This window comes from Pseudorasbora parva, chromosome 4 (assembly GCF_024679245.1).
Source record: "Pseudorasbora parva isolate DD20220531a chromosome 4, ASM2467924v1, whole genome shotgun sequence".
Lineage (NCBI taxonomy): Eukaryota > Metazoa > Chordata > Actinopteri > Cypriniformes > Gobionidae > Pseudorasbora > Pseudorasbora parva.
In genome coordinates, this window is record NC_090175.1 from 4,941,344 (window position 1) to 4,955,610 (window position 14,267).

General features: G+C 37.6%; 1 protein-coding gene across 1 annotated transcript; it reads left to right on the plus strand.

Annotated features, from left to right (window-relative positions):
* Positions 1 to 4,892: 4,892 nt before the first annotated feature.
* On the plus strand, positions 4,893 to 13,285 carry LOC137072733 (B-cell receptor CD22-like). The gene is made up of 6 exons (XM_067440659.1): positions 4,893 to 5,461; positions 5,546 to 5,615; positions 11,276 to 11,321; positions 11,471 to 11,542; positions 12,498 to 12,567; positions 12,692 to 13,285. Exons 1-6 carry the CDS (start codon positions 5,239 to 5,241, stop codon positions 12,694 to 12,696), a joined length of 486 nt encoding a protein of 161 aa, XP_067296760.1. The 5' UTR covers positions 4,893 to 5,238; the 3' UTR covers positions 12,697 to 13,285.
* The last annotated feature ends 982 nt before the right edge of the window (positions 13,286 to 14,267 follow it).

Consider the following 14,267-nt stretch of genomic DNA (forward strand, 5'->3'; position numbering starts at 1 on the left):
CTGAAATATTTTCCTTACAATTTTAGTTAATAAAAGTGAAGTTTTATTAACTAATTTCAGGAGGAGCACATTTAGATAATTAAGCCAATTAAACAACGATGTCAACACAATCCACAATACATTACAGTCTATTTATAGGCTGTGTTCGAAATCGCCCCCTATACCCTCATTCACTATTCCCTACATTAGTCCACTAATAAAGTCCACTTGAGGGAGTGAAGCAAAACAAGTGAGTGAATTCGGACACTGACTGAGCCGGAAGGGCTGCCGCTTTTGCAGTTTCTGCTTGCTGTTTATTTGAAACGTAGCAAACTGGCAGGTCCAGTAATAATGAAAATATTTATTTTGAACTCTGCCGTGGAAACTAGCATGGATAAACCACAATCAAACAATTTAATAATCAATTAAAAATGAATTTATACCTGTATGCATGATATTCCGCTGGGCCAGTGCAGTTTGGAAGATGGATGGATGATTTATTCAGCTGCGAGCGCCATCTCCTGGCAAATATATCCACCTATACCCTTGCAAATAGCATTATTTCAGGGAACAGCCATTTGTAGTGCACTGTAAAAAAATGCTGTAAAAAAATGGCCACATTTTGACAGTAAAATGCTGTTTTCCATTAAAACAGTAATATACTGTAGAAAACAATGCATTCTGGGTAATATTTGTCATTTTCGAGAAAATAGCCAACAGTAATATACTGTGAATTAACACGCTTAAAGTCGACACTCAGAGGCTGTGTTCAAAATCACTCCCTATCCCCTTATTCACTATTCCCTACACTAGTTCACTGATATAGACCACTCGACAGAGAGAGAGGAAAGAAGAGAGTGAATTCAGACACTGATGAACACCTGCTGTTATCACTGAAGGAAAGAGAAAGATGATTTCATCAACTGAAGATAAAAGAAGACATCAAATCTCTGAAGATCTCATCAGAGGATTAAACAACTCCACAAACAGCATTACCAGCTTCACACATTACTAACCAGACTGACTTTATTTCTGTCAGACGTCTACAGAAGCTCTTATTGAGAATTATCAGATGATGTTTTATTGTGTCTTCTGACGTTACCATTATGGTGATCAGTGTTTGCTTTAGTTGGGCTCTTGAACATTGACACAATAACATTAGTTTTTCTCTCGCTGCTGTAACGGTGTGTTTTCAATACATGTGTTATAGCAAGCAAAGCTGAGAAAAAACCATGAGTTGGTTATGTTGACTATTTAATAATGGTCTAATTCACTAAAAATTTAGTAGTCTTATCTATAAACATGTAGTTGACGCTTAATTTTGTGTAAAATTTGAACCCTATAATTTTATAACATCAGTATTACAACAACCAGATAATTTGAAGACCATGGGAACAGCCTGTGGTCAAAACATCTGAATCAATCTGACTCACACAGACATCAAGAATCGGCGTATGAATCTCAGCCGTGGTGACACTCAAAACTCCCAGCATGCATTGCGGCATGAATAAATTATGCTGCTGAATAGCCTGGTTATTTTCTTTAATTCTTATTATTTGCTTTTATTTTTGCTGCTGTTGTTGTGTTGACTTTGAGTAGTGTTTTGTGATGTTCAGAGTTGATCTGTTTGTTTTTTTATTGATTGTCACCATTGTGGAGATTCATACGCTGATTCTTCATCTCTATGTGAGTCTAAATGACAGCGGAGAGCAAACTAATTTTTGAACTCATGACTTTAAATTATAACTAATTCCTAATCAGTGGTTGATAATTTTAGAAGGGTCCCAGTTTAATAACATAAATGAAGAATAAATGTATGTGTTTTTAAAAGAATGGGTTTGTTTGGGGAAGAAACACTGGACAAGATTAACAAGCTAAACATCCTATTACAATTATAGCAAAACATAGTCAATAACTTCTGACCATATTTTTTTTCTTGGCTTTTTTGCTACAATAAATGTGTTTAAGAAACACACAGTTATAGCAGACAAAGAAAGACTATCATTACAGTCAAGGGCCAAGAGCCCAACTGAAGCAAACACTGATCACGATAATGGTGACCAAATATTTTCAATTAAACATCAACACCTAAAGATCTGATAATTCTCAATAAGAGCTTCTGTAGTCGTCTGAGAGAAATAAAGTCAGTCTGGTTAGTAATGTGTGAAGCTGGTAATGCTGTTTGTGGAGTTGTTTAATCCTCTGATGAGATCTTCAGAGATTTAATGTCTTCTTTTATCGTCAGTTGATTTCATCTAAAGCTGTGGCTGAAGTCAGTTGTAGTTCTCGTGTTTCTCTGTCCTTCAGTGATTCTTGTTAACAGGTGTTCTCAGTTATCACATAATTAATCTCTTAATTATCTCATGAACTTCATCAATGCTTCAATTACTCTAACACTCTGTAGTGTGTACACTCTTCAGTGTTCATTTAAAACTGAAGATTTTGCTGTGGGGTTAAAAGGGTTAAAGGGGTTAGATGAAAAAACCCACAGAGGGAACCGTAAATTAACGGTAATCAACTGTAAATTAATTTACGGAAAAGTTCTGTAAAAAAACGGCACTTTACTGGCAACCAGAGCTGCCAGTAGATTACCGTTAAATCAAGGAAAAACAGTAATATACTGTAAAACATAACAGTCAGATTTACCAGATGAATCAAGATATTTTCACTGAAATATTAGTGAAAGTTATTAGAAAAAAGTTGTGCAAAGTCAGTAACTGATAAGGAGAGTAAATATTAAAATGACCTGTGTTTATGTGTTGTTGCACAAGATGATATAGAAGAGATCTTTTAGTTGAATTCATTAGTTTTGTGGGTTACCGTTGTGCTGAAGAGTAGAGCCTGTGCTTCAGTCCAGGATGAGCAGAGAAACATTGATGATATGCTGCCTGATGCTTTATTTAACGGCAGTGACTGTGTTTGCTGATGCAGTTATGAGCCGTTTGTTGAGTAATTTATCACATGCGTGTGTGCTATTGCTCACAATGAACCGCAAAAAGTGAAGTTAAAGTCATGTTTCTAAATTATTTCACTACTACACCTTGCACATGTGAAAGGACTCAAATGAAGTTTTACGATACAAACACCTATAAATACTAGTTTTAAAATGAGAACTGTTTGAAGCAATCAGTTTTGAAATCCAAATGAAAAGTTACCTTTCATGGTATTATTACGGTAAAATACTGTAAAAAATGAGAGCTGTATATAAACAGTAGAGGGCTGTAAATTAACAGTACATTGCTGGCAACCACAGCTGCCAGTAGATTACTGTTATTTTACGACACAATTTTTTACAGTGTGGGTTCCAAAACCATAGTGAACGTTATCGAGTGCACTAATTCAATCCCAAAATGCACCGCTATAACGAGTTTGCAACCGTGGAACTCTGGGTTTGGGCAAAAAATTCAGAGCCCGGAGCCCTCCCCTGGACAGCACGCCAAATACGCATTATCTTTACTCTATTTAATTTGATATAAGTGTGAACTCGTGAAGTGTTTTTTTGCTGTGATTCACAATCACATTGGCCCTCATTTATCAAAAGTGCGTACACCAAATTTCCAGCGTACACCTTGCGTACACCCAAACCCACGGTGACTTTGAGATTTATCAATATGGACGTTGGCGTACGGCACGCTCAAATCCTACGCCAGCTCAGGAGGTAGTGTACGCACACACACACACACACACACGCTCCAATCCTCCGCCAGCTCAGGAGGCGGTGCACGCACGTTTGAGTTAGTGGGAAAATGCGCAGAAAAACAATTCCTAACACCACAAAACGCACTGACAAGATATGCTATATGACCCACTGTTAAAAACCACAACAACAACATTCAGTGTTTATTTTTGTGCAACATGAACGTCAATGTTTAATTTGTGTAACTTTACCAAAGCGTTTGATTTGTAGGCATATGTATTCCTCCAGTCGCGAGCCTGTGCGCTTTATCTGATGTTTCAGGCCCGCCTGGCCCGGCAGCTGCGCACGGACTGGGACTAAAATAATTCAGACTGACAAAATAATAAAAATGACCTTCTTCTTTTAAATAATAATAAAATCAATAAAAACGGCATTCTTCTTCTAAATAACAAGCGTCATTAAGAATAATAATCATAATAATAAGAAGAAGAATCTTACAAATTGTCATGTAATTATTAATGTGAATGAATCTTACTCCATAATACATCATCACTATTGTACACCCCAATACATGTGCCGTGATACGAAATTAAATGCTAATTGTTTCAAAACATGCTGTAAAATAATGCAGTGATGGTAATTTATCATCCAAACAGCTATTTAAACTGCTGGAGTGCGCTTCTCAACCTCCACACAATTAACAGTAGCCTACTCTTTATTTGTGTCCATATTTTGTTTTTGTAGGTGCCTTTAATCCCACTCTTTAAACTCCCAAATAAAACAATTTCGGGGTTTTTTTCCACTTCCCTGGTGATGGTCTCGATGGGCGCGTCTCAATCATCTCAATAGTTCAGTAGTCAGAGCACTGATCAGGGAGTCAGCCCATTGACTTATGCCCTAATCAGTGCCCTGACTAAGTGGACTAGTGAGATGATTGAGCGCGCCCGATCTCCACGTCGGAGAAGTTTCGTTTCTTTGCCGTCTTCTGTTTGTCCATGGCGTAAAATGAGGGCGTGCGGGAGGCGGAGACTTGAATATATAGGGGCGTGTTATTCTAATGACGATCGTTTTCAGCCGTGGGATTTATCCAGGGCAAGTATTGCGTACACCTGAATTGCAGAGGTGCGCACAGTTTCATAAATCAGGCGGTGAGAGGAGTGTAAGCATAATCTTACGCCAACATATACACCCGTTTCTACGCAAGAATGATAAATGAGGGCCATTCTGTCTAACGATTCACAAAAAAAAAAAAAAAAAAAAAAAGATGTTCTCAAGCCTTTAGTATAGGTATCTCAATAACGTGGTGTTTTCAGAGCATTGGGTCAACTGCGTGAGCAGTGCTCGGACAGTTTTAAGGCTGCATAATTACAGCAGAAAAAGTTAACAACAATTCCTGTCTCAAGAAATAGGAAATTATATTAAATTATGCATTGTTACCAGCTCACATCAAGCTTTTCTAGAGAGCTTTCTGACCCCTCTATAGACAGCAAATAAATTGCCACTTTCAAGGCCCAGAAAGGTAGTAAAGACACCGTTAAAATAGTCTTAAATCTTGATCTTGAATGGGATAACCTTTTTATTTTATTTTATTTTTAGACCCTCCCAGGAGCGTCTCAGTGTTGATGAGTGGATCTGGTGTAATAGTGGAGGGAGATTCAGTGACTCTGAGCTGCAGCAGTGATTCAAACCCTCCTGCTCTGAACTTCAGCTGGTTTAAGGAGAATGAAGCCTCAGCTGTTGGATCTGGACAGAGTTTCAGTGCACTACAGAGTGGACGCTTCTACTGTCAGGCTCACAATCAACATGGATCTCAGAGATCAGACGCTGTTACTGTGACTGTGAAAGGTAGAGCAGCTCATATATTTATATTACTACTTATTAAAGTGAAGCAACTCATTTTTTCTGACGTTTTATTCATTTGTCTTTTAGGATGTCTGGTGATATACATATCCATTGGAGTGGTTTGTGGAGCTGCAGTGATCATCATGATGCTGATTTGGTAGGATATGTGTCTATAGCACTATATGGTTGAATGAGTGACTTTGAAGGTTGTGAATTTGTGCTAATAGATTAGTTGTCTATAATAATTTAATCTAAAAAAAGCATATCAATGGTTGAGTAAGCAAGCTCATCATTAAAGTGCGTATTTGAGAACTGGCAGTAGGCTTGTGCCGATAGACGATAGTATCGTGTATCAATGGCGACGATATTATCAAGACGATAATTGGCTCATTTTGCCATTTAATCGATTTAATTATTATTGTTATTTTAAGGCTAGTATTATTATTAAATTAATATTAGGACCTACAATTAATTTGCCTTCCCTATAATCTCATAACGAAATAACCACATCACCACACGTGTGACATCACTGACGAGCGTATGAGGATTGAGAACCCAATGAAAATGTTTTTGAAAATTAGGCTACTAATAAACTACATACCACATCAAAATTAAATTGCAAGGTAATTGTAATAAAGTTCATAAATTTGGGAAGCAAGGAGGCGGGAACCGGTGAACATTCAACAACTTTTAATCAAATAAATAAACTAAACAAAAGTAAAACGCGGGCAACCCTTCACGGACGACTGCCTGCACACACATAACTAAGCACAAACAAAACTCAACGTATAGTCCAGGCCTGGTCCTCTCTCGTCTTACACCAAGGTTATTATAGTTTTGCTTTTTGAAATTAGTTTTTATTTTATTATCGTTTTCAATTTTGCTACAAATTTCAGTTTAGTTTTAGTTAGTTTTACAAATGGTTTTGCTAGTTTTAGTTTAGTTTTTATTTTGCAAATATATTTCTATTTAGTTTTTATTTATTTAGTTTCAGTTTTAGTTTTAGTAATCATAGTTTAGCAGAGTTACCAGAATGAAGTGTAGAGACCAATTCAAGGGTTTTAATTTCAGCTAAGTTTAATGTTTGCACAGATAAGAGTTTAATCTTACTAAACATCCTTAAGTGAAATAACTTAATAAGCGAGTGCATTATTGTTTAAACCCAGGACGGTCTTAAAAAAAAAAAAAAAAAAAAAAAAGTTGGGTCTTCACCTTTGAGCAAAAAAGCTTTAGTCAAACTATATGACCTATACAAACAACGATCTGGAGATTAAAAATGAAATAAATTATATTTTGATATAATATATATATTTTTTTGTTGATATTTTTGACATAGGCTGATACTCAGAGGATCTATCTTAAAGAACCAAATAAATGCAACGTAAAATATAAAAGTAAAAATGATAAATTCCAGACAAACTCATTCATAACAAAGATGAAATATTGTTAAACAATTAAAAGCTTATTTTAATTTCTTCAGTAGTACAATGTAGGCTATCAGCGTAAGACCACAGCTAAAGTCATCTGAATACAGCCAACACACACTGTTGTACTCTGTGTGTGCTCTGTGTGTGCTCTCTCTCTCTCTGTGTGTGTGTGTGTGTGTGTGTGTGTGTGTGTGTGTGTGTGTGTGTGTGTGTGTGTGTTGTGCTATAATTGTAAAGGGGCCAATGTCCTCACTTATCTAGTAAAATATTATGATAACTGACTAGTGAGGACATTTGACTGGTCCTCAATAGTTAAAAAGGATTATAAATCGGCCAAAACATGTTTTTATTTAAATCTATTGTTTTGCACGTTCTTGGGATGGGTAGGTTTAGGGATAGGGATAGGGATTGGGTTAGGGGATATAAAATATCATTAACCTGATATAAAATCAATGGAATGTCCTCACTTATATAGTGAAACAAACATGTGTGTATGTGTGTCCTGGTATTCCCTACTTTGTGGGGAAATGTCTCCACACGGATTATAATATTATTAGTAGTAAATGATTATGATAACACCTTTGAGCCTGTCAATATTATGCAAACATGAAATCTCAAACGCACAGTAGGCTAGTACTTGCTACTATAGTTGCTGACTTTTGCGCCTCCATCTCTCGTCGCGTAAGAAACGGCATTCTAAAACAGTGAGCTTAAGTTAAAAGAAGTTCAGTGTGCCACGGACGCATTGATTCTTTGTGAACTGCCGTTTAGAACTAGCGATGTGTTGCCTGTCTGCACGCGTCCGTCACTCAGATCACTTCACGCGCAGTAGCGCAACATACAGACACTCCCTCAACCGCCACAGTCAGATTTTCCACCACATTAAGAAGGGCTTATTAACAACGAAAACAAATATTTATTTTTGCTAATTATTATTTTATTTCAGTTAGTTTTTTAGTAAGAGTAGTTAGTTTTGTTTAGTTTTATTTTTTTTATTTATTCAGATTTTTAAATTTTATTTCAGTTTACGGAAATGTTTTTTGACCAATAGTTTTAGTCTTAGTTTCAGTTTTCGTTTATGAAAATAACCTTGTTTTACACTGCCTTCGCTCCTCCTTTTATGTTCCCGTCACTCTGCCGTGAGACTAGACCGGTGTGGCACGCAGCTGGTGCTCATGATCACTCGCCACTGGCCCGCTCTCACGGTCCATCGCCTGATTGCCACAGTAATCTATTCTCAAATTTTCAAAGCTTGTTATAAAACAGATGCATCATTCTTATACAGTTGTTGTTTAAGCCATAATTATAATAATACTATCAATAAGATTACATAGGCCCAATAACTGTCTTAGGTCCGAACACAGTACAAATCAGTAATCTGTGAACATCAACAGGAGCTTCAAATACTGACTTTAAACACAATGGCCCTCATTTATCAATCTTGCGTAGAAACGGGCGTATATGTTGGCGTAAGATTATGCTTACACTCCTCTCACCGCCTGATTTATGAAGCTGTGCGCACCTCTGCAATCCAGGTGTACGCAATACCTGCCCTTGATAAATGCCGCGGCTGAAAACGATCGTCATTAGAATAACACGCCCCTATATATTCAAGTCTCCGCCTCCCCCACGCCCTCATTTTACACCATAGACACACGGAAGACGGCAAAGAAGCGAAACTTCTCCGACGTGGCGATTGGGCGCGCTCAATCATCTCACTAGTCCACTAGTCAGGACACTGATTAGGACATAAGTCAATGGGCTGACTCCCTGATCAGTGCCCCGACTACTGTGAGATGATTGAGACGCGCCCATCGAGATCACCGCGGAAGTGGGAAAAAAATGAAATAGTTTTATTTGGGAGTTTAAAGAGTGGAATTAAAGGCACCTACAAAAACAAAATATGGACACAAATAACGAGTACTGTTAATAGTGTGGAGGTTGAGAAGCGCACTCCAGCAGTTTAAAAAGCTGTTTGGATGATAAATTACCATCACTGCATTATTTTACAGCACGTTTTGAAACAATTAGCATTTAATTTCGTATCACGGCACATGTATTGGGGTGTACAATAGTGATGATGTATTGTGGAGTAAGATTCATTCGCATTAATAATTAGGCTACATGACGATTTGTAAGATTCTTCTTCTTATTATTATTATGATAATTATTCTTAATGACGCTTGTTATTTAGAAGAAGAGTGTCGTTTTTATTGATTTTATTATTATTTAAAAGAAGAAGGTCATTTTTATTATTTTGTCAGTCTGAATTATTTTAGTCCCAGTCCGTGCGCAGCTGCTGAGCCAGGCGCGGGCCTGAAACGTCAGATAAAGCGCACAGGCTCACGACTGGAGGAATACATATGCCTACAAATCAAACGCTTTGGTAAAGTCACACAAATTAAACATTGACGTTCTTGTTGCACAAAAATAAACACTAAATGTTGTTGTTGTGGTTTTTAACAGTGGGTCAAATAGCATATCTTGTCAGTGCGTTTTGTGGTGTTAGGAATTGCTTTTCTGCGCATTTTCCCACTAACTCAAACGTGCGTACACCACCTCCTGAGCTGGCGTAGGATTCGAGCGTGCCGTACGCCAACGTCCATATTGATAAATCTCAAAGTCACCGTGGGTTTGGGTGTACGCAAGGTGTACGCTGGAAATTTGGTGTACGCACTTTTGATAAATGAGGGCCAATGTGTTTAACAAGCAATATAGCCTATTTATTCTTATTTTTTTCACTGTCATTAATATCTACACGAAAAATATTAAGTTTTTCATTTAAAATATTATGTTGATTATAGACCTACCGTTATCAGCTTTTTGTTGAGGTAGATTTATCATCGCCATGAGAGAATGCAGAGTTAGAGAGCTTTCTGACCCCCTATAGATAGCAAATAAATTACTTTCAATGCCCAGAAAGGTAGTAAAGACATTGTTAAAATAGTCCATGTGATCACAAATAATGTTATAAAGCAACTTTTTGTGCGCAAAAACAAAACAAAAAATACAACTTTATTCAACAATTTTGCTATAGCCTGTTCCAGTCTCCTACACAGTTTACGTTGGTCAGCTCCATCATAACACGCATGCGTCGTGGTGCTCACATGAATAGCATCGGCTGCTGTAGAAAATGCTCTGATACACTGTTTTGCGCAAACTGTGTAGGTAACCTTCACAGGCTAGAACGAAATTATTGAATAAAGTTATTTTTGTTTGTTTTTGAGTGCCAAAATTATTCTTGTATTTTAAAAGTAAAAGTATTCGGGACAGGAGACGGCGTCCTCTCTGGACTCAGGACAGGAAACAGAGTCCTTTCTGGACTCGGGACAGAAGACAGAGTCCTTTCTGGACTCGGGACAGAAGACAGAGTCCTTTCTGGACTCGGGACAGGAGACGGAGTCCTCTCTGGACTCAGGACAGAAGACGGAGTCCTCTCTGGACTCAGGACAGAAGACGGAGTCCTTTCTGGACTCGGGACAGAAGACGGAGTCCTCTCTGGACTCGGGACAGTAGACAGAGTCCTCTCTTGACTCGAGACAGTAGACAGAGTCCTCTCTTGACTCGGAACAGGAGACGGAGTCCTCTCTGGTCTTGGGAAAGGGGCGGAGTCCTCTCTGGACTCAGGGCCGGAGACTGAGTCAACAGACACAGGTTCAGGTACGAGAAATGGAAATTCTCTCTTGGGGACAGGCTCTGGTATGGCGGCGGCCATCTTGGCAGAGGACTCAGCATGGCGGTGGCCATCTTGGCAGAGGACTCTGGACTGGCAGCCATCTTTTCCAAAGACACAGGCTCAGCAGCCATCTTGTCTGAGGACACAGGCTCGGGGGTAGAATCTTCCTCTACTTCACCAATTGTGTAGGAGGAACCAGACAATAATACAGCAAATTGTTCTAAAGGCAGGTCATTTTGACCTTGTGGCATGAATGAGTTCATGGGTTAATTTAATTTATGAGTATAAAAGTCCTTAAAAACAGTATCCTTCCAATTTACTCGATTAGCCAGAGCACAAAACTGAGAGGTGTAATCCTCAATACTACAGATACCTTGATCTCTTCCGCTGGATCCATGTTTGAGGGTAATCCACAATCTAAGTCAAAAACATCCACAGAGCGCTTGCTAAAGGCACAGAAGCTAGCGCTGGTCTGTTTGACTGGCTTTAAAGCTCCTGGCTCATGGCATTACCTGCCTCTGACGTCTCATCTCACCATTGGTCTGATTTCACACGTGCTTCAGGCCACAATCATGCAGAGCGTTCCCACAGTACCAATCGGCGCAGCGTGAGATCCCTTGAAAAGTAATCTGATTGGTTCGAAATCATAACTGTGTATGAAACATCAAATACGTTCTGATTGATTGTAATTGTGTTAAATCATTGTCTTTAAAGCGGAAGCAGGTGGATGAAAAAGAGAAATAACACACGGGAGACTCAGGTGAGAAAAGTAATGTGGTTTACTGATCAGGTAAATGAACTGGTATCTAAAAGATTAAATAGGCTGAATATAGTTGTGACTGTATTTAGTGAGTTGTTTACAGACATTATTAATTTTCTCTCTATTCTGTTTTTTCTTAAATGGCAAAGATGGTCCCTCATCATGACAGACGCCAAGCTTGTGATGTTGAATTGAATGAATCTGTGTATGAGAATTTAACGGTAAGATTTAGCCAACATGGTGTTTTTGTTTTGTTTTTTACTCTTTTATTTTTATTAAAATATTATTATTATTATTATTATTATTATTATTATTATTATTATTATTATTATTAGGACTTACAAATATCCCGCCATTGCATCATTGTACATTATATTCAACATTATATATATAGTCGTTCAATATAATAATCACTGTAAAATTATTTTTCCCCCTCACCCGTTACTCACGCTTTCAATGTAGGCAGCATTCTTTCCTGAAGCTCATCTCGCCCTGCCTGTTCCACTATTAATGCTCTCTACATACAGTATACGAATAAACCATCCAAAATGCTTTGAACAATTATACTACTAAAACTAAACGTGATCTGGTGATTTTAAATAATGTTTGCGCTTTCACCAAGGAGTGCTAATTTAAATGATGCTTTCGCTTAGACTCCTGCACCGCGTGCGCTTCAGATGATCAATGTACTCCGTCACAGTTCTGATCGCAAGAAAGCGTGTTTGAGGTGTTTGAGACTTTCCGTTTGAGAGGAATAATGGACTTTAAATGGAGGGACAGAAATCCCTCAATATCTTCAATTGTGTTTGGAAGTTAAACGAAAAGCAATATGATGGTGAGTACATGACAGTTTATGTAGAGTACATGACGACAGAGTTTACATTTGTGGCACATTTGTGTTTGGTTGAGTTATACCTTATAAATAGGCCTACTATAGCAAGTCGATCTTTGAATAAAACAACTTTATATCGCAAATCATATTGTTTCCATCAAAGATATATATCATCACATTTTCTACATCACAATAATCGTTACACCCCTAGTAAGTGTTTTAACCGAGGATTTCCTACATATTTACCCAAAAGGAATTAAACACTCCTCAATGTCAGTATATGGGAATATAAATAACACACTCCTGTTTAGTTGTTTTTTTTTTTTTTTTTTTTTTTCCCCTAGACTGCTCAACTCGGCTCTGATGGTAATAAACCTGAACTGGACTCGTCTGTGTATGAAAATCTTCCAGCACGTAAGAATACTCACTAGATAGAAATAAAAACCCACCTATCTGTCTTTTCCTCATGTGTGTTCTTGATGCTTTTATTGACATATTTCATAACTGATTTAACTTTCTTTTTTTTTTTTTAAATCAGGCTAACAAGAAGAGGCCATAGTGTTTTGGAAACACATTAAATATATGGCAGCCTTTATGGATCTCTTTTTGGGCGGAGCCCTGGATGATTGACAGTTTATGACTGAAGTCATGTGAAGATCAGTTTGTAGATGAATTAACAAAGATGCAAAAGGTTAATGAATTTATGTAACATTGTGTAATCACTGAAGTATTTTTTCTTTATGCTTTATATCATTTATGAAGCTTATTTCATTTAGATTTTTTTAATAGGTGCACTATGTAACTTAAACAAAAATACATTTTGGAAGATGGATTCATGATGTACTCGCTCATTGTATAAATTTAGTACATTTTGGAGAAAAAAAAAATGTATATGATGTACAGTACCAGTAATGTTTCCAATGAAAGGCAGACGAATAAAGCTCTAGTTGTTCAGTTTTACACTTTTCTGACATTCAAAACATCAGCATAGCAGCATAAATAGTAAAGAGCATTGCATTAAGAGGTTGCTAGAGAAAAGATTATTAATATAATGATCATAATACTACAGAAAATTACTTGCATCTCGCAATCTTCCTGTTTTTCTGAAGAACATTTCAATAAATAAGTCCTTAATATAGAGCAACTTACATTATCATTTTTTGGGGTAAAAAAGAAAAATGATATGCCCTGCATTTTTTTAAAAAAAAAATCATAAAAATAGAACTATTAACTCTTTCCCTGCCAGTGCTTTTTTATTTTTTTATTTTTTTTATTGCCAGCCACCGCCAAGATTTTTGAAAAATGTTATAGCCCATATAATATTTTGTATTTATGAATATCTGAGCATGCAATAGAGCTGACCCTCTTCTTTTAAACAACAGTGTGTTTTGATCAGGAGATTCAGTATTTATTCAGAAGATGCGTAACAGCGCCCCCTAGTGTCTGACAGGGGTATCTTTGCTTTTTGTTTTGCTTCACGCTTTACTAACTGCCATGGTTTTGCGGTGACTTCTGCTTTGATAGCAATTACTGTAATTCAATACCCCTTTGGGTTATTTTATCCGAATCATTTCCTACACGGGGTTACACCCCTACTCTTTATCGAAGAACATCCTGGGATTTTTAACGACCACATAGAGTCAGGATCTCAGTTTAGCGTCTCATCTGAAGGACGGTGCTCTTTGACAGTACAGTGTCCCCATCACTATACTGGGGTGTTAGGATCCACACAGACCACGGGGTGAGCGCCCCCTGCTGCCCTCACTAACACCTCTACCAGCAGAAGCTTTGAGTAGTTTTCCCAGTTGGTCTCTCATCCAGGTACTGACCAGACTCAGCCCTGCTTAGCTTCATTGGGAAACCAGTCTTGGGCTAAAGGGTGATATGGCTGCTTGCAAATGTCAGTCTAGTTTATTGCCATATGTCTAATGGAATGATAAATCCCATTCCATCTTGCAACTAATCCACTCCTTGGTTTTCATGAGTTATAAAGTGGTAATGTTGTGGTTCACTTAAAGCTATAGTAGGGAGTTTTTAGAAAACGTTGACTTAGCCTGAAAATTTGAACAAGCTCAACTCACAGGTCACTCCCCCATGCTCTCTGCAGTGCTACA

Coding starts and splice junctions, on each gene's coding strand:
- LOC137072733 (XM_067440659.1), top strand. CDS start 5,239: ATGAGTGGATCTGGTGTAATAGTGGAGGGAGATTCAGTGACTCTGAGC. Junction 5,462..5,545: donor TGTTACTGTGACTGTGAAAG/GTAGAGCAGCTC, acceptor TTTGTCTTTTAG/GATGTCTGGTGATATACATA. Junction 5,616..11,275: donor ATCATCATGATGCTGATTTG/GTAGGATATGTG, acceptor TTGTCTTTAAAG/CGGAAGCAGGTGGATGAAAA.